This window comes from Dipodomys spectabilis, unplaced genomic scaffold (genome assembly GCF_019054845.1).
Source record: "Dipodomys spectabilis isolate Male_0828 unplaced genomic scaffold, ASM1905484v1 ptg000169l, whole genome shotgun sequence".
NCBI classification, from domain to species: Eukaryota; Metazoa; Chordata; class Mammalia; order Rodentia; family Heteromyidae; genus Dipodomys; species Dipodomys spectabilis.
In genome coordinates, this window is record NW_024870846.1 from 4,181,544 (window position 1) to 4,207,195 (window position 25,652).

The window sequence follows — 25,652 nt, forward strand, 5'->3', positions numbered from 1 at the left end:
GCCTTGAGCTGAAGAGCTGAGGAACAACGCCCAGGCCCAGAGTTCAGGCCCCACGAGCGGAACCCCCCCCCAATAAAAGAAGAATGAGGCAAGGGGGCTAGGGGAGGGATGTATGAGAATGTGGAGGGGTGGCACTGATTGAGATATAGCATCTTCAGAATGCTTTATTAAATGACACATCTTTTGTACAACTTCAAGATAATATTTTTTAAATAGTGGTCCTAATGCACTCAGATCATGGAAACAGCTTAGACTTTGGATTTTGTTTTTTGAGGCATGGTTGGGTAGTTCACATAAATATCATCCTGTGCATGGTCCTTGGCTTGTCTGTAGGAGACCGGACTTCTGGAGTTGTTGGCTCTCTACAAAGGCAAACAGCAAGAGGACAGGGAAGGGTGAATAATTCCCTATATTGCAGCACTCAACACAAACACTCAGAACAAATTCCTTCACTTAAAAATGATACAGACCAAATTGGCATTACAAGTAATGACATAAAGTATTCCTTTCATTCCTTTAATTTTATGGAACTTTGGTTAGCAATCACATTCTCAGATTCCAGAACTCCAAGTGACTGCGGTATACATCTTATCTAGGTTATCAGTTATGAATTGCCCATTTTAATATAGAATATCTTCTACTAATGGTAGGCTGTCTGGACAATTATTCTCATTTTTTGGTATGAGAAGTCTAATAAAGAATTTTCCTATAATGAGTAACCATAGTAATGTCTGTTGAGTGAATATATTAATAAACTTACAATGTCCTTGCTTAGTACAATAAGAAACTAAATACACTGAAATGCATTATCAAAACAAACTACTATTTTTTAAGATGATATGACATAATAATCTTCTCTACCTTGATCAGGTTACTTTTTCCACCTGCCTACAACAGAAGGTATATGCAAGTGGGAGAAAGACCTATATGTGTGTTCATATTATGAGAATGTATATGTGTATATATGCATGTTTATGGAGAGAGAGAAACAGATCCACATGTATATGTGAATATATATGAATAGATAGATTACACATACATACATACATACATACATATAAATCTTTTGCCCAGTTGTTTGGAAATTCAGAACAATTTTGGTGCTCCTAAGAGAACTTCAGGGGAAAAATTCAAGTACACTGTTACCTGTGTTGCCTTTCTAAATATTATGAAAGAACTTGGGCAAGAAACACAAGTAGATGCCCATGTAATTGTAACCCCTCTGTACAGTATTTTCACAAGAAAAAAAAGAAACACAGTAGAAAAATCAAGAAACTGTCCCATCTTTTATCTTCCACAGTCCAACTCACTATTAAATTATCATCCTCCAAAATATCAGTACTTGACAAAAGCTTGAAAGAGTTAAATGGTTAAGGTAGGTTGTTAAAAAAAAATGTCTCCCATAAAAATAGATAACAATTAACTTGCCTTTGAATTGGTTTGTATAGCAAATGGCTAAGTCAAAAAAAAAAAAAAGAATCTAAATTTGGAATATGATAGAACATCACTTTACTGGATTCTAAGGTGGCAAATTCTCCAATTAGTGACAAAAAGCCAGCCATAGGTTGCAGGAAAAATAGTCATTTTGCAGAGAGCAATTGCTTCGTATTAGAAAAGGTGAAACTGACAGGTGTTAGAGAAGTGCGAAGCACGCGCTGGGTTGCAGGAGACCTTTTTCAGTCCTTGACTTTTCAGCCAGGCAGAAAAATGGGTGAAACTTTGGATAGCAATTGATTTAAAAAAAAAAAGTTTGTCAGTCCAAGCTGCTTAATAGAGCAGCATAAAGTAGTAGCTTAAAAAAAAAAAAAACATTTATTTCTCACATTGTCAGAGATATGAAGTCCGAGGGCAAATGTCTGTTGAGGGCTTGCTTCTTGACTTGAAGATGGCCTTCCTCTTCCTGTGCCCAGTCTTTTAGTGCAGAAAACAAACCAAGAAGTGAGGTTGTGCATTCGTTCTTCTAAGGGCATTGCTTCTACCTTGAGGGCTCCACCCTCATTACCAGTCAAAGACTAAAGACCCCTACCTCCTCTTATCATACTGGGGAGGGGCACTCTAGGACTTCAACATGTGAGCTGTGAGAGCATCAAGAATATTCTCTCCAAAGCAATGTTTCATTGTGAAATTTAATACACAGAATAATATGTGCTAAAGAGAGAGAATTAACATATGAAGACCATGCACACTCAGAAGGAGTTTCTCTACTTTTAATTAAACAGCAAGGGGCAGAAGAAAAAGTAGATCTAGAAGTAAAATTTTATAGTTTGTGAGAGTCTTATAACCCATAAGCAAGCTCTTTTGTTTTATAATCTAATTGGAATACTTACTAATTAATAAATGAATTCCAAGTAATAAGAGTAATTAATACCATGCATTATTCCCCTCAGGGTGTATGCTGTGCTTCTGAACCATGTATGCTGTTTAATTATTCCTTGTGATAATCTTACTATGTGAGAAAAATGCTGTGCTCTATACTGGATTAAAATAGTTGCATCCCCTAAAATTAATACCCTCCCTGGGACCTTTACATAGGACCTTATTCAGAAACAAAATCTTCGTTGATGTGACTGGTAATCAGTGTCTTTCTAGGAAAAGAGACATAGACTCACACAAGAAATTCCCTGTGAAGACAGACAGAGATGCATAGGAAGAAATTTAGCAATATGTCTATAGTCCAAAAACCACCAAGGAATGTAGGCAGGATTTCTTCCCTACGGGAAAGCCACAGGGAAAGCATAAAACAGACTTCACCCCCCAAAATCGCATCATTTTTCACAGTTTTGGGAGAGGAGGCATCAATCCTCCCAAATCAGAAGATAATGGATTTCTTCTGTTTGAAGATCCTCGATTGGTATAGTTTATTTCACAGCCCTGGGAAATTAGTCCAGGCTTTGGTAGTGCATAGTATTTTGAGTTCTTTTGTTTTGTTTTTTCTTGGTTGTGGGGCTTGAATTCTGGGCTTGGGCACTGTCCCTGCATCCCTGAGCTCTTCAGCTCAAGGCAAACACTCTACCACTTGAGCCACAGTGGCACTTCCGGTTTTCTAGTGGTTTATTGGAGATAAGAGTCTCACAGCCTTTCCTGCCCAGGCTGGCTTTGAACCATGACCCTCAGATCCTCAGCCTCCTGAGTAGCTAGGATTACAGGCATGAGCCGCTGATGCCTTGCGGTAGTGCATAGTATTAACTGTTATTGCATCTGTGTAATTGCTCCTTTATTTGATATGAAGACAATTTCATGTCAGTGTATCAGCCAGAAAAGAAAAATTTAGAGAATCACTAAACATTTTTCCTTCAAAAATTAATAACTAAGTCTTCCTTCAAAGACTAGATGCTTGAATTTCAGACAACTTTGTGCCCATGTTATTGAAAGGAGAAAGAAATAAAATTTCTAATTACAAAATACATTGATTTCCAAGATATGCATAAATCACAAATGAGAAAATGACAGTTCTGAGTGCACTCACCTTATTCTGCGTACCAGAGGACTCTTTAAACAGGCCATTTGTATATTTCCTCCTTCTAAAATATAAATTCGAGAAAGAATATTATTAAGACACTATTTGCCAGCACTGGTTATCATTTCAACTATTATATCCCCAGCTCAGATGCTCTTAGTAAATATGTAGTCATAGCAACCCCCCGTTGCTTCATCTAAATGTCTCGAATAGAATAAGCTGAATTTCTGTACTCTCTTCTTCTGTGTGCTCACAGATGGTGAGGACAATTCTATGCCTATCCAGCCAGGGAATATTGTATTAATAACGAATCACACTGATGTTAACTAAAAATGGCTCATAGAAACTCACTACAGAAATGACTTAGGGCCTTCTCTTGATGATTTGGGGCTTAACAGAATTTCCCACAATTAAAGTGCTTTTAAATACCCACAGTGTTGATGCATGGGTATGAAGGGTCCTTGTTCTGTGACAATATAGAATAAAAGTGAGGAACAAGACTGTGGTTATAGTAGTAACAAAGAGTTTATTTAACAAAGAGGAAGTAAAGGCTACTTGGAAGAGTGAGCAGCCAGGCCTGCTTGTCCAGTGTGTGTGGTCAGGGCCAGCTGTGTTGTACTGTCCTTCCCCCACGTGTTCTCCTCCCTTTGATTGTCATTGGTTTATTTGAGACAGACAAGATCGCCCTGTGGGTGACCGCCCCAGGATAGTGGCTGTGGGAGGGCTGGCCTGAGCTACTCAAGACCAGACACTTTCTCCTTTGTGGTGGTGGCTGCCCTGTGGGAGGGAAGCTGAGCTGGGCTGAACCAATTTGTTGATGTTTTACTTCAATGAAACTTCTAGGATAAAAATAATAGTAAAGTTTTATCAAAATCTTTCAGGACTTAATCAAAATGTACCTAAGCAGAATGTGTGTGTGTGTGTGTGTGTGTGTGTGTGTGTGGTTCATTGGACATAATGAGCAAAAGGAACCTGAGGCTTAGTCTGGTGATCTGTGTGTAATTTAAGCTCTGCTGTCTACCAGATGGGTGATTTACACCTCTAAAGGTCTGTACTTTCATCTGCAAAAAAGACAAAACCTTATCATGTCTAGGTCGACCAGCTGTCCTGGGTTGTCTGGGACTAAAGCAGGATTTAGGATGAGATTTTATTTTCAAAGTTGAAACCAGGAAAGGCTCAGGCCATCTCCATCCATCACACCATATTTGTTAAGATTAAAAATTATGACAGTTAATATGCAAATAAGGGTCTCACTGGCTATTTAATTTATTTCCACAGACACAGGTGTCCCTCTACAGAATACCCTGTGCTTCCTTTCATGCTAACTTGAGCTCTGCACATCTCCTGGCTGTCTTCCCTACCTGGCGCCATGGTTCTGATCTCTACATGAAAACAGCACAAACCAGGAAGACAGTAGCTGTTCTCAAAGCTCTCAGCCACATGGGCAATTGGGGATAAGGCAGAAAGTTGGAATTTATTTGGGCCTCTGTTGAAGTCAGCACATCTGGTCAGGCAGAGTTCCAGGGTTATTGAGAAGCGCCTGCATCATTTTTCAAGACATTTCCATATGAAGTAACAACCAGAAGCAGGCCATCAACAAGGTAAATGGAACACTAGTTCCTTTCTTCTGTGTTGTTCATCTGTGATTATGCATTCGACTCTACTAAATGTTTTATTTATTGCATTTAATCAAGTAAGAAAATATTCTCTATAGTTCAATTAGTCCGTTACATGAAATGTCATATTTTCATGAAGCAAAAGTCTGTCATGTCCAACTGCAGTCACCTCTAAGAGGTTCATCCTCCAGGTCACTCTCTCCATCCCCGCCTCACGCTCCTCTGCTGCCCTCTGCCCTCTTTGCATTTCTTAATCAACCAAGGTGAAGCAGTGTAGAAGCCTCAGTGACACTAGTAGTGCTAGTAGTTTCTGGTCAAGGGAGATGGAGAGAAAGGTAAGACCACTGTACTGTGTTTTGGTATAATCAGATAGAGGTTTATTGAACATTTGTCATTTAGACAGATTAACTGTGAGCAAATGTTAAAAACTGGACACACCACAGTCCCTGTCACTATAAATACCATAGATACTGAAGAAGGGGAGCAAGCAGGAGAATGATTCAAGTACAAAGCAGAACGCAAGGCGCAGCAGACAGGAAGTAGGAGATGGCCCCGAATAGTGACATCATGTCTGTTCTAGAACACACCTTGCAAAGGTGAGAGTTGTCCTGCATCTGAGGATTGAGGCCAAATGGGAGAAATTGCATTTTGATGGCATAGCAGATAGGAAGCAAGTGAGATGCATTCAAAGAATAAAGGCAATAGCTTCTGTAAATCTCGTTAGCATTCAATGCAGTAAATGAAGGAGGAAATATAAATGACAATTGGGATAGAGTCAGAAAGAAAGGCAACTTTAATGACGAGGTTAATGAGATTTTAAGATTATCTGGTGATAAGGAAAAGATAACATAAAGTACAAAACAGAGAGGTGATTTTGCTGGTCCAACTTTCAAAAGAGGACCAAGGAAAAATCAATAGGTTAGAAGGAGAGATTGGAGCTAATGGCAGGGCAGTGGGACAGAGAGAATTCACGGAAAAGTTGCCAGTAGAAAAGGCAGAGGTGAAGGAGATAGAGAAAAGATACGGACACCTGTGGGAATTGGTATTAATAAGCTGTGTATATGTGTGGTGTGAATATTACCTGGGACAGAAGCATAGAGATTCATATAGTCATTTACACAACAAATACATGTTGTGTCTGTATTTTACCCGCAGGCATACAAAATACAGATAACCTAAGTGCAGCCCCTCTTTTGCTTAAGTTGGTAACACTTTTATCTGAAACAGAATAGGAGGTAATTCCTTGGGTCAAGGACCATCAACACTATACTACAAGGTTAACAAGTTTGGAGAGCTAAAAGGGAAAGAGAAGGTCTAGAAAAGAGAGAGCCTAGAAAGTGCTAGAACTTGCTGGATCAGAGGGGAGCTCTATGTATGGCCTTTTAGGGACCCTACGTACTGCTTTCCAGAGTGGCTGAACCAGTTTACAAGCCCACCAACAGTGTAGTAGTGTTCCCTTTTGGCCACATCCTCGCCAGCATCTGTGATCATCTGTTTTCTTGATAACAGTCATTCTAATTGTACTCATTACCTTACTTGCATAATGTAACCCCTCTGTACATCACCATTACAGTAAAATAAAAGTAAATTTAAAAAAGAAAAAGAAAATCCTAGAAATTTCCTGTGCCACAAAACAGTGAAAGTCTAGTGGCACTTTAATGACTGGCCCCTCTCTCCAAGAACACAGCCACAATCTTGCCTCCGCCATCCTTAGCAACAGCCCCTGGTTTGCCTTTTATTTTCCCCCAGAAAAATCATAGCCACTTTAATTTATGAGAATGTGGTATCATTATAGCTTGTTTATGACTTCACACAAGAAAGATCCGATGCGCAAATGGGTTCGGGTATGACCTCTCTCCCTCCCCTCTGCCCCTCTAGCATGAGCCCCCAACCTCTACCCCCACCCCAGTACCTTCTCACCGACAGAGGGGAAAGATGAAGAGGGGACTCCACAGAGGCAGCTGGTGAAAAAATGGGAAGCACTGGGCTAGCACCGTCTGCTAAGTGAGCTACCCTAGCTTTCCTTGCTAACATTGTTCCCTCTGGTCTCAAAACACTACCTAAAGGAATGTATGTGAATCCTGAGAAGGCTCAATAAACAGTTGAGTTATTCATAGAAAAAAACAACAACTCTAATGTTAGAATTATGCAGGGTGAACAAGATTCAGGGTAATTTTCTCTACTCACCCGTAATAAGAAATGACACAAATGACGGTAATTAAGATAGCAACCAGCAGAAATATCCCTCCTGCCACCAAGAGGTTCTGCAGGTAACTGGGTTCATCTAGGAAAAAAAAAGGGGGGTAGTAATTAGGAATGCAACTCAAGTCACAAAAGAAATAATAATAATAAAATGAAGTAAGGGTATAGTAACCATGATTGGATAACAATTGAAAAATGTGCATAGATCCCAATATGAAAGATAATGGGATAAGGGAAAGGATAAATTTTGCTTTACTGTGTGCCTAAAATTTATGACTTCTCCAGTTTTATTAGTTCCTCAACTAAAAAAAGAACATGATTATAAATAGCATACATCAACAACGATGCCATTGTATCCCCAATAAGATCCTGAGCTCATGCACAAAACCTTTTTCCAAAAATTAAACCCTACTCAAAGAGTATATTAATGAAGATTCATTTATGTCTGATACATGAACAGCATCCAGCGCATTCCAGTGGGTAACTCTGGGTTTGGGGTTTTTCTTTTTTTGGTCAGAAGAATTTTGGCTTAAAATATTGTCTATGAAATTTGAATTAATGATTTTAAAAAATCAGGCAGAGTATATCGCTCCGTGTCAGTATTTTCTGGAAATGTACAGTGGTCCGAGAGTCTGAACTTCCCATCCGTAGCTGTCTGAACCCTGTGCTTGGGCCTCATCCAGTTGTCCAGTAATGCCAAGGATGGCCAGTCTAGTGACGTCACAGAACTTGATCAGAATCTAAGGAGCCAAGCCCCCAAACGAGCACTGGAACAGGAGCCCAACGCGGTGAGAGACTGCTCTACCTTGTGCCTGTGGACCCTAGCCTCTGCACCTCTCACCCAGCCCCACCCCACAGCCCCCTGCCAGATGTACCAAACTTTGGGCCATCCCTGCTCACAGAAGAGGAGCAGGCTGAAAGGAGAGTTCAAGGGCCGTCCTTCTCCCATGCGAAGCTGCAGCCCTTGTAACCACGTTTCCTAGGCTGCTGGGAACCACCTGCCATCGGAGAACCATGGTGCCTTCCAACGGTCCCACCCACACTTCTTCAGACTCTGTCTGTCCTGCTTCTGAGCAACTATTTAGCTGGCAGGTTTCCTTTCCTTTTTTCCTTCCTTCCTTCCTTCCTTCCTTCCTTCCTTCCTTCCTTCCTTCCTTCCTTCCTTCCTTCCTTCCTTCCTTCCTTCCTTCCTACCTTCCTTCTTTCTTTTTCTTTCTTTCTTTCTATGAGTCAGGACTCAAAGTCTAGACACAGCCATGCTTTTATGAGATTTACTGCATGAAGGAGCTCGCTCACACAGCATTCTTCTTTCCATGTCGGGTTTTCTTCATGTAGTATAATACGCCCAGCTTTGGGGCTGGCGGTGCCCTGTGTGCACAGATGTGCCACGTGTTTTTCACGTGATCGCCTGTTGATGGACACTTAGGGCCATCACTGTCTACACGTTGACCACTGTGAGTCATGTATCATGAGCCCAGGGACACAGACAGCTCTTCAAGATATGGATTTCATTCCCTTTGGGTAAATACTCAGCAGGGGGAATTCTGGATTATATTATAGCACTATTTTTTAATCAAAGTCTACAATGGGGATGTCAATTTATATCCCCTTGTGCCATGTATGCGTTCTTTGTTCTCCAAATCTTCACTAACATTTCTTATCTCTTATCTTTACATCGAAGTACGCATGCGATGACATCTCATTGCGATTTGGGACATGGGTTCTCTCTTTTTTTTCTTTCATTGTGTTGCCATGCTGGTGATTGAACGCAGATGCTGCATTTCGAAACAAGTTTTCCACCACTGGTGAGGTTCGGCCTCACCCACTGTGGTTTTGATTGGCATTTCCGTCGTGACTAGGGAAGCTGACCATTTTTTCATATACCTCTTGGCTAGTTTTATGTCTTCTTTTGCCCATTGTTTCATTGGATAATTTGACAGTTACAGCAGCATAGATGGCCCTAGAAACATTTTGCTAAATGAAATAAGCCAAATACTATATCACTTCACTTGTAAGTGAAAGCTAAAAAAAAAAATCACAGAAGCAGAGAGTAGAATGAGGCTGACAAGAGCTGAAGGATGCAGAAAATAGGATATTAGACAAACTATCAAACTGCCAGCTGTAAGGTGAGCAATGAACAGAGCACGGGTGTGATTAATTGGATTGTAGCAGTTTTGCATGATGGTTACATATACCAAATCATCATGTTGTATACTACGGAAGTATTTAATATTTGCCAGTTATATACTTAATTTTTTTTTGCTAGTCCTGGGGCTTGAACTCAGGGTCTGGGCACTGTTCCTGAGCTTTTTTTTTCCCCAAAGGCTAGCACTCTACCCACATGAGCCACAACGCCACTTCTGGCTTTTTCTGCTTATGTGGTGCTGAGGAATCGAACCCAGGGCCTCATGAATGCAAGGCAAGCACTCTACCACTAAGCCACCTTCCCAGCCCTCCCTATTTAAAAATTTTAAAGCAAGTTTTCTTTTTTTTTTTAATTTAATTTTATTTTATTTGTGAACATACTGTACAGAGGGGTTACAATTATATGGGCAGGATAATGCGTACATTTCTTACCAAGCATTGCAGCCTCCTCCTTTGGTTTACCCTTCACACCCCTTCCCAGCCTCCCCCCTCCCCCCCAATCCCAATCCTTCTCCTTCCCCCCCCCTTCCCCCCCGCCCCCCCCCCCCCCCGCACCGACGTTGTAAAGCTCGTTTTGGACATGACAACTTGTACTTCTCATTGTTGCAACAGGTCCACCTGTATCCTTAAACAACTGGTTTTTCCCCATCTCCTCCACAAGTTATACTGACATCAAATATAGTGAAAGCAGGGATTATACTGTGGGGGAGGGACATACAAAGCAACAAAGAGATAATCTTATAAATGCGTTAGAAACACATGCATGAAAGAAAAAAACATTAAAATACATATCTAAGGGTTCATTTTCCTGACATCACATTATCTGACCTTTTCCGCTTGACTCATACATATACTAGATATTGCAAATAAGGGAAACCATGGGACCTATGTTTCTTTGGGCCTGGCTTACTTCACTTAATATAATTTTTTCCAAGTTTTTCCATTTCCTAACAAATGGGGCAATGTCATTCTTTCTGATGGAGGCATAGAATTCCATTGTGTATATATACCACATTTTCTTGATCCATTCATCTACTGAGGGGCATCTAGGTTGGTTCCATATCTTAGCTATGGTAAATAATGCTGCAATAAACATTGTTGTGCTGGTAGTAAAGCAAGTTTTCTTTAGGCTAATATATCTGGGCACAAACCCTTTCGAGGTATACTGGGTTGCTAGCACTACAGATCAAGTGGCAGGTAAATCCAAATTTGATACCTGATTTAATGGAATCTATGTTATTATGAAGTCTTGCACAGTTTAAAAGCAAGCATAGAATTAGTCTTTTCAGAAATAAGCACATAGAGAAAGTGTGGGGAATCAGCAGCCAGGCTGGAAGAGCACACAGACCAGCCTTGCCTCAAGCCAGAGCATTCCCGCCTCTACTTCCCTCTCTCTTCAGCTACATGTGTGAGAATGGCCACACTCCACAACCATCCAGCCTCGCTGGGTCTCGTGTGGATGGGAGGACAGAAAAGAACGAATGGGTGCTTTAAGACATTAATCAATAGTACATGACATTCACTTCTTCCCTTAAGTTCTGCTAATAGATCTTTGGTTGAATAATGTCAGCCCTCCAGCCCTGCTCTTAAAGAAAGAAGAATTAGTGTCTATTTCCAGCAGCCACTTTTTGCTGACTTTTTCTCACTTGCATCCCCACGCCGTGTTGATTCATAGGAGGACAAAAATGTCTTGAACCATAAAGCCATTATTTTTCCTCCCATCACAAAAGATAAATACAGTTAAAACAATTTAAAGCAAGTCAGTGAAATTTATAAATGAATAATTTACTCCAGGCCTGTGACCCACCAGGCTAAGTTTATGCCAGTGACAAGTATTTATGGATCAGTTATAAACCTTTCAAAAGTCCCATGATAGAATTGCTGCCAGGCCAGGCCCTGCCCACAGAGCCGGGCGGCACAGCTACCTACTGTTTCTCATTAGTGGAGTTTGCAGTGGCTTAGGAAATGGAGACCCCACATCGCATAGAACCTAAATAACTAGGCCACACTTGGAATCTCTTGGCCATCTAACCCATCCTGGCATGTCTTGGTAAATCAGAGTTTTTCTTCTTTTACACCAGGAAAAAGAAGCTGAAACAGCAGAGATCCTTCTATGCCTGATGGAACATGCAGCGAACACGTGGGCTCTGTGAGCTGATAATCTCTGCCGTATCAGGTCATCCCAATCATCATGTCCCTATAGAACACTGAAATGTATCCCAAGTCACTACACAATGCTTCTTCCCACCTTCATTCCACAGACACTGAAGACAGAAGTTTTGGGGACTCATCCTGACTTCTACTTCCTTCTCCTGGAAGCTCTCACACAGAATATTGAATCTCTTATATACCTCTATCAATCAATCGACTGATCAATACACCAATACATCAATATATCATGGGGCTTGAACTCGGGGCCTGGGTGCTGTCCCTGAGCTTTTGTGCTCATGGATAGCACTCTACCACTTTGAGCCACAGCTCCACTTCTGGTTTTCTGGTAGTTAATTGGAGCTGAGAGTTTTACAGACTTTCCTGCCTAGGCTGGCTTCAAACCACCATCCTTAGATCTCAGCCTCCTGAGTAGTTGGGATTACAGATGTGAGCCAACAGCTCCTGGCCTCTTACATTTTTTTGACAGCTGCAAAAGGATGATAAAAAGTCAACTCCCAAGGGTAGTGATGACACTTAAACACACAGGGGTACTTTGAGTTTTAAGCTCTTAATAATGTACATTACATAATGCACTCATTTTATACATGCACATTCAAAATCAAAGGTAAATAACTTCCCATTTGCTCCATTTTAAAAATGGATCAAAGAAGATACTTGACCTTGTGGCTAGAGTCACTTTTCTGGAGAAGGGTAGAAGTAAAATTGCTTAACAAATATAAAGTCAGCATGACCTCAGAGGACGACTGGAAATAATGGTGGCCCCAAATTGTTGATCTGTATGCCTGAAATATGCGCTGAGTAGACATTAGTATGGTAATATTTTTCCAAGTTTCAAAGGTCATCTGTTCTTTACGTAAATCTGTTTTATACTCTGTACTTTTGAAACATTATGTTTTATAGCCAGAAAGTCCAAGGGAATAAATAATTTTTGGAGAATTAAAGGACCCGCAGTCCTTCTTCCAAGTGAATAGCAAGTGCTCTTCCTCAAAGTAAAAGTATTGCCAGATTTTTGCTGAGACATGTAAGTCAGAGAGAACAAATTACTTCCCTGTCATTATAGGAAAATTAGAAGGAAGGAAATTTCCAATCTGAAGTACAATTTTGGTGCAATGTGTCTTTCTTGGTTGAAAGTAGTGGCTTCCATGGCTTAAGCTCTTTAGAACTTTGACTTGGAGGAGAACCGTACAATCTCAGGGTGGCCAAAAGCTATGCTTCACATTAAGGAGATTTATAGCACTGTAATATAGCATTATGCTCTAGCACATAGAGCACACCGTACCATAATGATTATGGATGGCAATGGTGGAGAAGTCAATACATTAGGATAAAAGGATAGTAAACATCTTTAATACATGTATTGGAAAATTTTCAATGCCAGCTCCATTAAATTAGATATCTCAACTTCTTGCTCAAATATTTCTTGGTCTTATACTTCTTGCACACTTAAATTTTGTAAACATGCATTATTGAAACACATGATAAGTCAGAATTTCAAAAACTGCATAGGTCTTGCTCACTCTCTACTGAATTAGCCTGCAAAACAGAGTTCATGCGGCAGTCTGCAAGCTACAACCTCTAGAAGAAGGTGGGCCCTTGGCGGATATGTTAGATTCCAACACTGTGATCAAATATGTGATACACACCACTAAAAGGGAAAAAAGATTTGCTCTCAGTTTAGAAGTTTCCATCCATGGCGACTTGGCTCCCTTGATCACAGGCCTGTGATGAAAAAGAAGAAGATGGTGGCAAAAGGGCATGGTGGTGAGCGTTGTACCCTCATGGCAGTCAGGAAGCAGAGCAAATGACAGGAAATCAGCCTAGAGTGACCTACTTCTTGCAACGAGGCTGTTCGTGGTCCATTCAGCTATGAATTCATAATGGATGAACACACTGATTAATAGAGCTCTCTTGCCCAGCCCCAATGACTCACTCATATCTGTAATCTAGCTACTCAGGAAGCTGAGATCTGAGGGTCAGAGTTCAAAGCCAGACCAAGCAGGAAAGTCTAGCAGATACCTATCTTGAGTGAGCTACCAATAAGCCAGAAGGAAAGCTCTAGCTAAAGTGATAGCCTTGAGGAAACAAACAAAAAAGCTCAACAACCGTGCCCAGGCCCTGAGTTCAAGCCTCAGAACTGGCACAGAATAACAGAGCCCCCATGAACTAACCACTTCTCAGTGGTGACAGTGGCTGGGCCCACACCTCCAGGGACACTTCATACCCAGACCACAGCGCCAGGTGGAACTTGCATTTTCAGAGCTTTTCTACCATTGCTGACCTGATAACCTTTTAGGCTGTGAATCCGCCCTTCTGACTCTGCCCGTGCACCTTCTCCTTCGTTGACTTTGCTGTGGATGCTTTTTTTCACATCATGAGTACGACCCCAGGCTGAGGGTTCCAAGTCCCTCTCGCAAACATCAGGTGCAGAGAAGAACGGATGGCTCTGTGTTCCGTCACACTGACAGCTCATCCTTCAGGCGTGTTCCGCAGAAGGGCCTTGGAGAAACAGGGGCATAACTTACACAAGCTTTTGGCCTCAGACGTTCCAATGCCTGCCCCCTGCGCTCCGTTTTGCACAGACCAGGGACTGTGGCAGCTGATGTCACCTTCCCATTCGTTTCTCCTCTCTCCCTTCTATTAACTTAGAAAACGCACACTCTGTTTCTGTTTTGTTAACTCTTTGGAAAAGAATCTATGTGACTTGTCTTTTAAGCTAAGGAAGGCTCCTGTGAGCTAAGTTTTAGGGGGGAAGAATCTCTCCTGGGGACGTAGGAGCTGCCCCTTGAGGAGGTGTGGCCTCCATCTCCCAGGCTCTGTGGATGGCAGGACTCTGCCTTCCATGGGCTTCCTCCTCCAAGGTCTGCCTTACAGACTGGCGTTTGGCTCTCCTTTGGCTAAAGCCAATACACCAATCTGGATGGCTACGGGGTGGAGCTGGGGGCGCTATGTAACACAGGTGGTGACGTCATGCCCCATCTATCACCCTTAGAACATGCATTGAACGGGGTGTGGCTGCTGTGGACAGCAAATGATGAGATCTCTTCTGTCCCTAAGTCTTTTCGGTAGACAGCCCAAGAGATAATGATCACATTCTAGCTTCAGGTTCATTCACAAATCATTGTTCTCTTTCTCTTGCACATTTTGCACAACAGTTTCCTGCTGAGGAGCGAGCTTTGTTTCCACATCTACTTCCCCAGAGCATTGCTCAGATGATTGTGGTCTAACTGGGTGTTAGAAGTTAACACTACGGCGTTAACTTCACATTTATCTTCCAGGACTCAGTGGGAAATACTTCAAACACGCTACATGGGAATCAGGATAAAGAACTCACCAAGTACAAGTTGTAATAAGACACAGAATAGGCCCCATCTTACTGTTTAAATATTTAACTGTAACTAAATATTTTATATTTCACTGTAAAAAAAATAAAGCTTTAGAAATATGAGAGCATATCAGTGTTCAGAATATATAAATACAGAAAATAAACTTTTGTTTCTTCTTGGGAGATCTGAGTTTCAGCCTTCACCGTATCTGAGGCTGGTACCTGGTGCTACAATGACCTTTAACCCCAGACCTGGTTGAAACACTAACAATGTGGCTAAGGTCTGATGTACCACAAGGACAGCAGGATTTGAAAAGGGAGAAGGAAGAGGAACTTGGGAATCTACAGCAGATTTCTGGGCAGCATGTACGGCTGCTTGCCCTTCCATGAGGAAAGTTGGGGATCTGCTTAAGGCCAGAGGTGCGCAGTGCTTAACAGTGACTCTATAGTTTCTCTATCAGAACCTATGACTGTCCTTTGCCCAAGACCTATTCCTGACAGAGTAGACTGTCTTGGTACCTTTTAAGTTGCTTTTCTGTTGCTGGGTAATTTATAATGAACCAGAGAGTATTTGGCTCCTGGGTCTGGAGACCAGGAAACTCAATAGCAATGCGCTGAGGCTTTGCTTCATCATTGTGGGATAAGGTAGAGGGCAAGAGAGGCCGAATGGGAGAGAAGGAAAGGGCTGGGCTTGTACTCTATCAAGAACCCACTCAACCCCGTGATAGTATCCTTCTTCTGCTGGTGAAGACAGACCCCACAGGAGCCATGTCCCCTCTTCAAGGTTCTAGCCCTCCTTATTGTTGCATTGGAGATCAAGATCCTGAATTAAATTATACAAACCCCTAATCTACTCCTCGGGTGAACTTGACTTCATCATGACCAGCATCTCACGTCTGAACCATCACTCACACCTGCTAGATGTACTGCTCCCTCCTACGATGTGTGCTACGTGCAGAGGTCAATCTGTGAACCTTACAAAACCCTAAACCCACCCATTCACTGACCCATCCTATGCTTTCAAATGCAAAACCTTGTGGACAGAGGCAACTATAAAGATGCAATGACATAATAGGCCGTGATTGAGTAATCAACTCACTTGTGATGTTGGAAACAGAATTTTCCACCTGGTTACTCAGTGATCCTCCAGCATTTTAAAAACAAAATAAAAAAATGGGCTGAAAATTGGTCTTGCTCTGTTTCAACAGAGGCGATTTTGACTTGTGAGCCATGTCACCGGTGCTCTGGGATTACGGTGGTGTGTTTCTGTCATGCAAATGAACTGCCATGGAGGTTTCCCACGTTAAGACAATAACATGGGTTCATTAAACTATGCCATGGAAACGGACATGTCCATCAGCCCAGTGCATCCCAATCACCCTGCCCACAGTGGTCTATCTACTTTACATTCATAGAAATGGCAAAGAAGGTTTGGGGTTAACAAAATCTTAAACATAAATAAAGAAGTAAATAATCTGAATCAATGACCTGAATCTGTTCTGGAATCCAAATCAATCTAGGAGCAAACTGGTTGACACTAAAGGCCCTCCCACAAAATAAGAATTAATTTCTCCTTTCATATTCTCACAATTTAGCTCAAAAGCAGAGTCTCAAGTCAGGAATCTTCACCAAGCCATCGACAAGGAAAATCGTAATTGCAAGACCTCTATTCCCCAACGCTACCTCTCTGTCAGCCCCTGAACCTCACAGAAGCACCTGGAAGATTGCCTTGGCTGTGGTCTAGGATCTTAATTTACAGATCTCAGCCCCTTGTCCGAGACATGAGCTATCCACACTATGTATGTTAAAACATGCAAAATATAAAGTGAAAGTGGTTGAAAAGGAAATCGACTGTTCTAAGAGTTATAAACCAAAGTTCATGAACATTTCCTTCCCAGATACTGATCTTCAAAAGTCCAGTCTCTAACCAGGAATCACTAAAATTCACACAGTTAATACTGATGGGAGAAAAAAAATCCCTGTAGAAAACTTAAAACTAAAATGGACATGGTTCCTATTAGAACAGAATTGTTATTATATAATTGAACAAAAAGACTTACAGAGCATATTCTAGAAAGACACTTTGACAACTTTAGGCAGAGATAGCTTAATCTCTTAAATTCATGGAAAAGTTTGGAACATACAAATGGATGCAGTTATTAATCCTCTTGATAGAAGTTTATCTGTTTTTTTGGTGGTCATGGGGCTTGAACTCAGGGCTTGGGTGCTGTGCCTGCGCTCTTCAGTTCAAGGCAAGTGTTCTACCACTTAAACCACAGCACCACTTCCAGTTTTCTGGTGGTTAATTGGAGATAAGAGTCTCACGGACTTTCCTGCCTGGGCTGGCTTTGAACCATAATCCTCAGATCTCAGCCTCCTGAGTAGCTAGGATGATAGGTGGAATAGTAGCAATTTTTAATTATAAAGGTTTGAGAAATTCAAGATGGCTCATGGTTCAAGGACTGCAAGGCAGATTGTATCAAGTGGGCACTATATGTATATATACATATATATGTGTGTGTACATATATATAGCATATATAATATATAACAAACACATATGTGTCTATGTGCCATACTTGTCCCCAGTCAAGGTAAATCCAGGACTTGTGGTTCATCACCAGTACCTGGACCAGATAGCTTCACAGATCAATTAAACCAAACACTTAAGTTAGAATTAATACCAACAACACTTCTACTCTTCTTAAACTATCCAAACAGTGGAGGAAGAACACTTCCAAACTCATCTTGTGAGAACAGCATCCCTGATACTCAAACCAGAAAACACCACAAGGAAAGAAAACTATCACCCAATATCCCTACTGGATTCTCAGCCCGCATCACATTTGAGTGAGCTCCCTCCGTGGTGGAAGATTAGAGTGACACAGGAAAAAGTAGCAAACAGGTCCACAAACTTGCTGTGAGGGCTGAGTGCATTTATAGTTTTTTCTTTTTCTAATTAATAAACTGTTTAACAATGTCTGTACATCATTTATTAAATGTTTTAAAAAGGCTTCATAAATCATTAGTGTGGCAACTTGAGTACTTCTGTTATGATTAATGAACATCTGGAAGCCACTAAAGACCAAACAGTTTTGGTCACCCTCAGTAAAGTTCCTTGTTCCTGTGCCTTAAGTTTCAAATTCATTACAGTCAATGCAGAGCAATTTTATAGTATAACCAGAAGATCAAAGGATGAGAGACAAATGTCTTTATCCAGCAAAGAAGTCAATAGCAAGTCATCTCACAATCCTGCCATTTTCTTCCTCTGTTCAAAACATAGTAAGGCCTGGATACGCCATTTATTATATAATTCTTGACTGAAGAATACATAAAAATCTTTTGGATGACCGCTGAGTAAGTTAGTTTTTTCTGAAGATGTACTTAAAGCAAATAATAATGAAGAACAAGTACATGTGTGTATCTTGCTGTGTAATTGTATGTAAGTTTAAGTTTGAGAGTCTGGAAAATGTCTCTTTTGGATTCAAAAGTTGTCCTATAAAAGGAGTTGATGGGCGCTAAGAAAAGAATGTAGAGCAGTTTATAAAATTTGTCTCGCAATCACCTTTCCCTTGACAGATAAAATAAATTAAATCTGCCTCACATCTTCTACCTGTCTCTATGCTTTAATCTCTACATTGATTTTCGACCAAACAGCCTGAGGTCTTGAAATAATCAAATTGCACCAGAGAGCACATAAATGATCTATCTTGCTTTCTGTCTCATTCCTTAGATTCAATCTTTACTTGTAATAATTGAAAAAAGAATTAAGCCAAAATATACAGTCAATGACTATCATCTTCCATCCATTACAGTTTTTACTAATGGATAGAGAGTTCACTTGTTAGTCTTTCAAACTGTCAATCAAATGTCAAAAAGCCATTGTGCAATTGTTCAAAACCCATGCTCACTAGAATATATACTAGAATATATATATATATTCTAGTCACCTTCACATCAATGGCGGATTTTGATACAAGGTACATGGAAATTGTTTTGTGCAAGAAACAGTCATATTTGGACTTAAGCCATTTTTATTACTTAGTAAAAGTTTAGAAAATGTGTTTCCTGAGACACCATTTTCTCTGTGAATCAATATGTTTATCTTTCAGCATGTAATGGACAAGACCTCATTGGAGATGTTTTAAAGATTATTCTATATGATATTTTTCTGCATAGAACATTTTCATGCTTTGGACTTCAAGAAAAAAAACTAACATCTTTCTATTTTTAGCTTTTTACTTTATTTTTATTTTATTTTCAGCTTTTTACTTTATTTACCTAAATGGGACACATCTAGGTACTATGTCCTGTGTGTGTCTGCAGGAATGTGTCAACACATATAACAAGGAATTTCCGCTCATTCTTTCCCCTAAACATACTCTATCAGCCATCCTTGGACATTGGTTCCAAATCCAGGTACGCATCTTGCCTTCGCCTTGCGCTGTTAGCAAAGGGAGCAAAGGAGGCTTGCTGGGGCCTTGGGTGGCTGGCTCTGAAAGCCTGCTCCCCTCCAGCAGAGAGACAGATGTCTCACTCTCCCTTGCTCAGGGGTGGCAGCAGGCTGCAGCCTTAAGAACCCTTTTCTCTCCCTTGCCAACACAGGAAGGACTGCCAGCTTGCAGTAAGGGAGATTGTGGAGAGCCCTCACGGGCTAGGCAGCCCTCCCCCTGAATGTGAAAGGAGGAGCAAAGAAAATGAAGTGGCTGAAAGCCTGTGCACAAGGCAGCAAGGAGGGAGGGGAGGCAGGGAGGGGGAGGGACAGGAGGCGCTGAGGATAAAGCAAAGTAAAATGTCTACTGCTGGCTAAAACGAATTCTTCAGGAATTTTCTTCAACAGTAAGAAAGCCACCGACAGGCAGAACCAGGCCATGTCCTCCTCTCTGTGAGCCTCTCTATATCTGTGCTTCTATAAGTAGAAAAGGCCTTGATTCCCCTCACTTGTATTCAAGAGTAGACTGCAATTTTTCGTCTGCTTGATGTCTACGCAATCTAGGGCTTCATTATAGCACAGGAGCAAATACAGATACAAATCATGAGTATCAATGAGGCTTCTGAGGAGAATGTTCAGGAGGAGGTCCTGAAGGTCAGCCTCATTGGCCTCAAGGTCACTGCCTTTGTGCAGAAATAGAGCTTGGACCTGACAATCTGGCAACTTCCTCAAACCCCTACTGGGTTCCAGTGGATCTAGGACTGAGCAGGCACTAGTCCAGCCCTGCTTTGTTATCACTGGGGCACATAAACACTGTCACCTCTGTCAGGTGGCTAAATAGAATTGAGATGCTAGGAGTTGTAGAACTGGATGGTATAAACTGGTGTGTGTGTGTGTGTGTGTGTGTGTGTGTGTGTGTGTGTGTGTGTGTGTGTGTGTGTGTGTGTGTGTGTGTTAAATTCCAGGAATACAACAGATAAGAAAATGGAAAATATTTTGTTACATCTATATCTATGGGAGATGGATTAGTTAGGTAAAGAAACACTGAAACCTAAAGTTTAGTAATGACCAACATACCTAAATTCCACCATTAAAAATATTGTTAGGAAGTGGTGCTGTGGCTCAAGTGGTAGAGAGCTTGCCTTGAGCTGAAGAGCTCAGGGACAGTGCCCAGCCCAGGCCTAGAGTTCAAGCCCCATGACCAACAATAAATAAATAAATATATAAATAAATAAAATAAAAATATTGTTAAGCTGGATGCTGGTGGCTCATGCCTGTAATTCTAGCTACTCAAGAGGCTAAGATCTCAGGATATTGGCTGAAGACCAGCCCAGGCAGGAAACCTATGAGACTCTTACTTCCAATGAACTGTCAAAAAGCTGAAAGCAGAGGTGTGAATCAGGTGGCAGAGCACCAACCTTGGTGGAAAAAGCTAAGAGACAGCACCCAGAGTTCAAGCCGCAGTATAGGCACACACACACACAAATAAAAGCAAGAATATTGTTAAACAATAAAGTCACACTAAATGAATGGCTGTTCCACAAATGAAAAGAACATTAGTGACCAAGCCACCATGATCAGCTTTTTCCATGTTCCATCCTTGAAATTACCCACTGGACACTTACGCTTAGGGCCATAGACGATCAGCCTGATCATGTAGCTTTCCTTCTCTCCCGTAGTGGCCTCCACCAGGCAGCAGTAAATGGCAGATTCGGAGACAGTGACGTTGGGAATGAAGAGGATGCTCACCCTGCTTCCTTGGCGACAAGTAGCCCAGACTTTGTTCTGGTACTTTGAGGTGTAAGGGGACCCTTCCAGCAAGTCGCAAGATGTTAAGATATCTATCTGGTGGGGCTGAATCTTCTCCCATATGACTGTTTTCACAGGTCCCTTCATTTGAAACTGGTAGTTGAGTGTGATATTTTGTCCACTTTCGGTGACTAGCTCAGGAATGGTCTCATTCAGTAGTGCAATGCTCTCAAACTTATCTGGAAGGAAGAAGCAAATGATTAGAAACAGGTCACCTAAAACCTGGACACAGAGGGGCAATCTACCCAGAAACTTCCATCAGAATGGTTGCTGGTGTAACTTGACATGGTGTCAAGATTAAATGTGATTTTTTTGGGGGGGGGGAGGGGGGAGTCAGTTGTAGAGCTTGAACTCTGGGCCTGGGCGCTGTCCCTCAGCTCTTCAGCTCAAGGCAAGCGCACTACTACTTGAGCCACAGCACCACTTTCTGTTTTCTGTTGGTTCATTGGAGATAAAAGTCTCACAGATCTTCTTGTCCAGGCTGGCTTTGAACCATGATTCTCAGATCTCAGCCTCCTGAGTAGCTAGGATTACAGGCATGAGCCACTAGTGCCCAGCTTAAATGTGACTTTTATATGGCTTTTTTTTTTAAGAGAAAAGAATTTTTTAAATTTTTTGTAATTATCTTGGAGGTGCCACTTCACAGAAGTTTGTGAATCCAATGTATCTTGATGGGTACCACCCCTTCAATATCCTTACCCCCTTCAACCCACCCCTTACCTTACCTTTCCAAATTCCACAGTATATGCAATGAATTATTGACTGTGTTTTCCCTCCCCGCTCCTCTTTAGTTGACATCTCTTCCTTTGTCATGAGCCCTCTGCAAATACCCACTTCCTGGTGCTGATTTTGTTGGGGTTTGGCTTTGTCTTTCTAAGGAATTACATTGTTTGAGTTCTCCCCAGAGTCTACTATATTTCAGTCAATACATTTGTAACAATCAAGATTTTTCTAACTTAAAAGATTCTATACCTTTTTTTCATATAAGACTGTTCTAAGTTCATTGAGTTGGCAGAAGAGTTCATGAGAATTCACAAGCAATATTTTGGAAAGACACCCTCTAGACAAGAACTTTTGATACATAAAAAATCTTAATGAAAAATACAAAACTTGAGCTCAAGTGGTAAAGACCACCAACTGGGATTTTACGGGTCATAAAAAGAAGATCCTGAGTCATTTTTCATGGAATACATACATAAAGTCATCTTTTCAGATATACAGGATTGTCTTATACAGGCAAAGATCCGTAAATTCCTGATGCTAAAGTATTTCCTCCAGCACGAGGATTCATGATCACCCTCAGATATAGAAGGCAGCATTCTTATACTGTGTCCTGGGTCCCAGAGGATCCATCCCTGCTCCATTTCTAAAGACCCACAGGGTTAAGCCAGTTTTCAAATAACGCGAGAGGTCATTGATCCCCTGCATCTCGCCAGTATAGAGTGGATACTTTCAGACCTCTGCTAGCTCCAGGGACGAGTGTTTGCAAATTCTCATTCAAAATCTTGCTCCACATTAATCTCTAATAAAGCAAATCTGAAGCTGGGTACTAGTGACTCATTCCTGTAATCCTAGCTACTCAGGAGGCTGAAATCTGGGGATCATGGTCAAAGCCAGCCTGGGCAGAAAAGTCCCCATGAGACTCTTATCTCCAATAAACCACTCAAAACGTGGAAGTGGGGCTGTGGCTCAATGTGGTAGAGCACTAGCCTTCAGTGAAAGAGCTCAGGGACAGCGCCCAGGCCCTGAGTTCAAGCCCCAGGACTGGCATCAAAGAAAAAGAAAAAAGAAAGTCTGCGACAGAATGAGGGGTGGCATTGATGAGGATGCACGTACTCATAAACTGCCATCTTGAATTGAAACCCCTTTGCCCAACTATTTAAAGATCATTTTAAAAATAAGATTTGTTTCTATGTTAAACAAACACTCTATGTCTGCAATAGTTTACTCCCAATAAAAAGCCACTATTAACAAGCAGTTTTGGTGTCAAAATCTTATTGTAAAGAAAAGCCACCGCTCTCCAGTTTCTCAGTATGTAGCCATAAAACTGTTTACCAGAGATAACACTTTACCCAGTAACTGCTCACAACACACCATCTATCATCTCTTAAGTTATTACCCAAAAGAAGAAAAGGGGAGAAAAACAAATGAAAAAAAAAACCGACCAGATCAAGTCACAGCCACAAGGAAAGAAAAGAGAAATTGAGATGGACAAAGGAAGGGAAGAGAAAAGGAAAAAATGAGGGACGATTTAAAGAAACAGTTGAATCAGATATGCACACACTGTGTTGGGACAACTGGAAGACGATCGAAGGCATGAGCATTGTTTCTGCAAGCCATAATCAAAGAAATGGCCATCGCTTTTGCCTCGTTGAGTAGGAGTTGGGGTGCTAGCACTCACACCCTGCTTTCCTTCTCCTCTCTGGACATTTCTCCTCCAACCTCAGGAGCTTTATCTTCATCTACCTCCCTCACCCATCCTGCTCCTCTAGTCTCCAGACCTGCGACTACACATTCCCATCCATTGTGGGACTCCGTTTCTTCAGTCCTAGAACTGTAATGGGGGGGGGCGGTCATCAGAATTTGGGGTGTTAACCTCACAGGTCCCAATCCAAAGCAATAAGCCCGCCCAGCCGTCTTCACAACCCCCCCCCCATGCAATGTCATTTTCTATCCTTTCTTTAAAGTGCAGATAAGAAGCAAAGGAAGCAAACAAGATAAAAGTGAGTTAAAAGACTGCTTGACTGAAAGGTACAGATAAAGCTAGAAGGATGCGAGCTACAGTGAAGATAAAATACAACCTGACAGAGCCCTCATGAAGGTCTGGGGATGAGGTCATTTGTCTAAACCAATGAAAGGTAACAGAAGTGGGGAACAGGCCCTGGTAGCAAAGTAGGGATCTAGCCTAGATAACACAAAGACTTGCAGGCATTGCAAAATGCAAGGCACCTGACTAAACCCCCAAACACAGACAGCTTGCCATGCTGCTTGGAGTTTGTGAATCACATCTCTGAGATCCCAGACCAGGCTCAGGTGCCTGGACAGCTTCGGAGAACTCCCCAGACTGGGAGATGATTTATCTGAAGAAAACCAGCATCCTCACCTTGTAACTCAGAAACAAAACATAGCTCTCGATGTCTGCGCCGTGGTGCGATGAAAACCATGCTCTTTATTGAAGCCAGAGCCATCGAGTTGACCAAAGTATATGAAAAAGTTTAATTTTGGAGCTGTTCTGACTTAGCTTCATCCCATCAGTCTCCAAGGCCAAGCTGGCGTCTTTCCCACATGCCACCCACCTGCAATTACTCCCACTCAGTGCAACCACCTGCATGTTCTCTCCTTACTTTCTATAATTGTGCAGAACAAATTCTGCTGTACTTGAAACCTATAAGCCACTGCATTTGCGGCTGGGGGTGCAGGTGGGGGTGGCGATTTACCTCGCTTTTCTCAATTATATGAGTTCCTTGGAGGTGCAAAAATAATTTCTAAAATATTTGTTCCCTGTTCGTTACTCCACTGTGATCCAGCAGTTACAAAGTAATTAGACCTGAATTGCATTTATTTCTATCTCAGGTGAAAACTAACTAAATAAACTTACATTAAGCCTTGCATGTATGTGGTGGTCAGTCATACCTGGCTAAATACATTTATTTTGTGCATAGGTGTTACATACCACACTGAGGAATCTGTGGAGCAAAAACAACTTCTAAATCAAACGGAATGAAACGATGAGACACTTCTGGGAGGTTTCTTTCTAGGGCTTCCAATGGAGTGATTAGAGTGGCTTTCTAAGTGAACGCTACCATTCTAGCTTTTTTCCTTCCAACCCATGTGACGTCTACAGCCACACAGCTCATTTAGAATCTCCCCATTCTCTGTAGCTACTACAGAGCACAAACTCCTTGGCAAACCTGTTTTCTAATCCTCCCCTTCTCCTTCCCACTCCTCTCTGCTTTTGCCTCCTACTGGACTCTTCCCCAAGAACTGTTCTCATTTTTCTGATCAGACATGCTTCTTCTTGAAAAATCTTCAGATCTTCTGATCAGACATGCTTCTTCTTGAAAAACCTTCATCCCACGAGCCCTGCTCTCATGCTGCGGAAGTCAGCTGGGATTGCTGCTGGGAGAAAGTCTGCTGTTCATCCCAGCACAGTTAACTACACATGCCTCTGTTCTGCTTTTGCACCTGTCCTATATTTTATTTGTCACCTTTGGTCCCTGCCCTAACAAACTCTAAGTGTTTAGGAAGGAGCAGTCTTATCACAATGCCATGTACATTGAGTTGCCCCATAAATTTTGTGGAAAGAAAAATGGATGAGAAACCATTTCCCAAAATGACAACCTGTCATAACTTTAGTGGGGAACCCCAGGTCCTACATGTTTTACCTTCATTCCCTTTTGCCAAAGGGAAGGAAACCCCAAAGCCGTCCCTCCTGGTATGGCATCTGCTAAACACCAGCCTGCACAGCAGTGTTTGTGATTTCAGTATCTTTTCTACA

At 41.6% G+C, this 25,652-nt stretch overlaps 1 protein-coding gene across 4 annotated transcripts in view; it reads right to left on the minus strand.

The window, feature by feature from the left end:
* Positions 1 to 213: 213 nt before the first annotated feature.
* Cd226 (CD226 molecule) overlaps positions 214 to 25,652 on the minus strand; it is a 55,094-nt gene continuing 29,655 nt past the window's right edge. Inside the window, exons 4-8 of one of the 4 annotated variants that reach the window (XM_042693538.1) lie at positions 20,971 to 21,333; positions 7,261 to 7,357; positions 3,467 to 3,521; positions 1,824 to 1,911; positions 214 to 362 (exon numbers count right to left, since the gene is read on the minus strand). In XM_042693538.1, coding sequence (XP_042549472.1) covers positions 1,828 to 1,911; positions 3,467 to 3,521; positions 7,261 to 7,357; positions 20,971 to 21,333 — 599 coding nt within the window. In that variant the 3' untranslated portion in view covers positions 214 to 362; positions 1,824 to 1,827. The remainder of the gene's footprint in view (positions 363 to 1,823; positions 1,912 to 3,466; positions 3,522 to 7,260; positions 7,358 to 20,970; positions 21,334 to 25,652) is intronic. The other 3 variants (XM_042693537.1, XM_042693536.1, XM_042693540.1) reach the window with 3 other exon arrangements.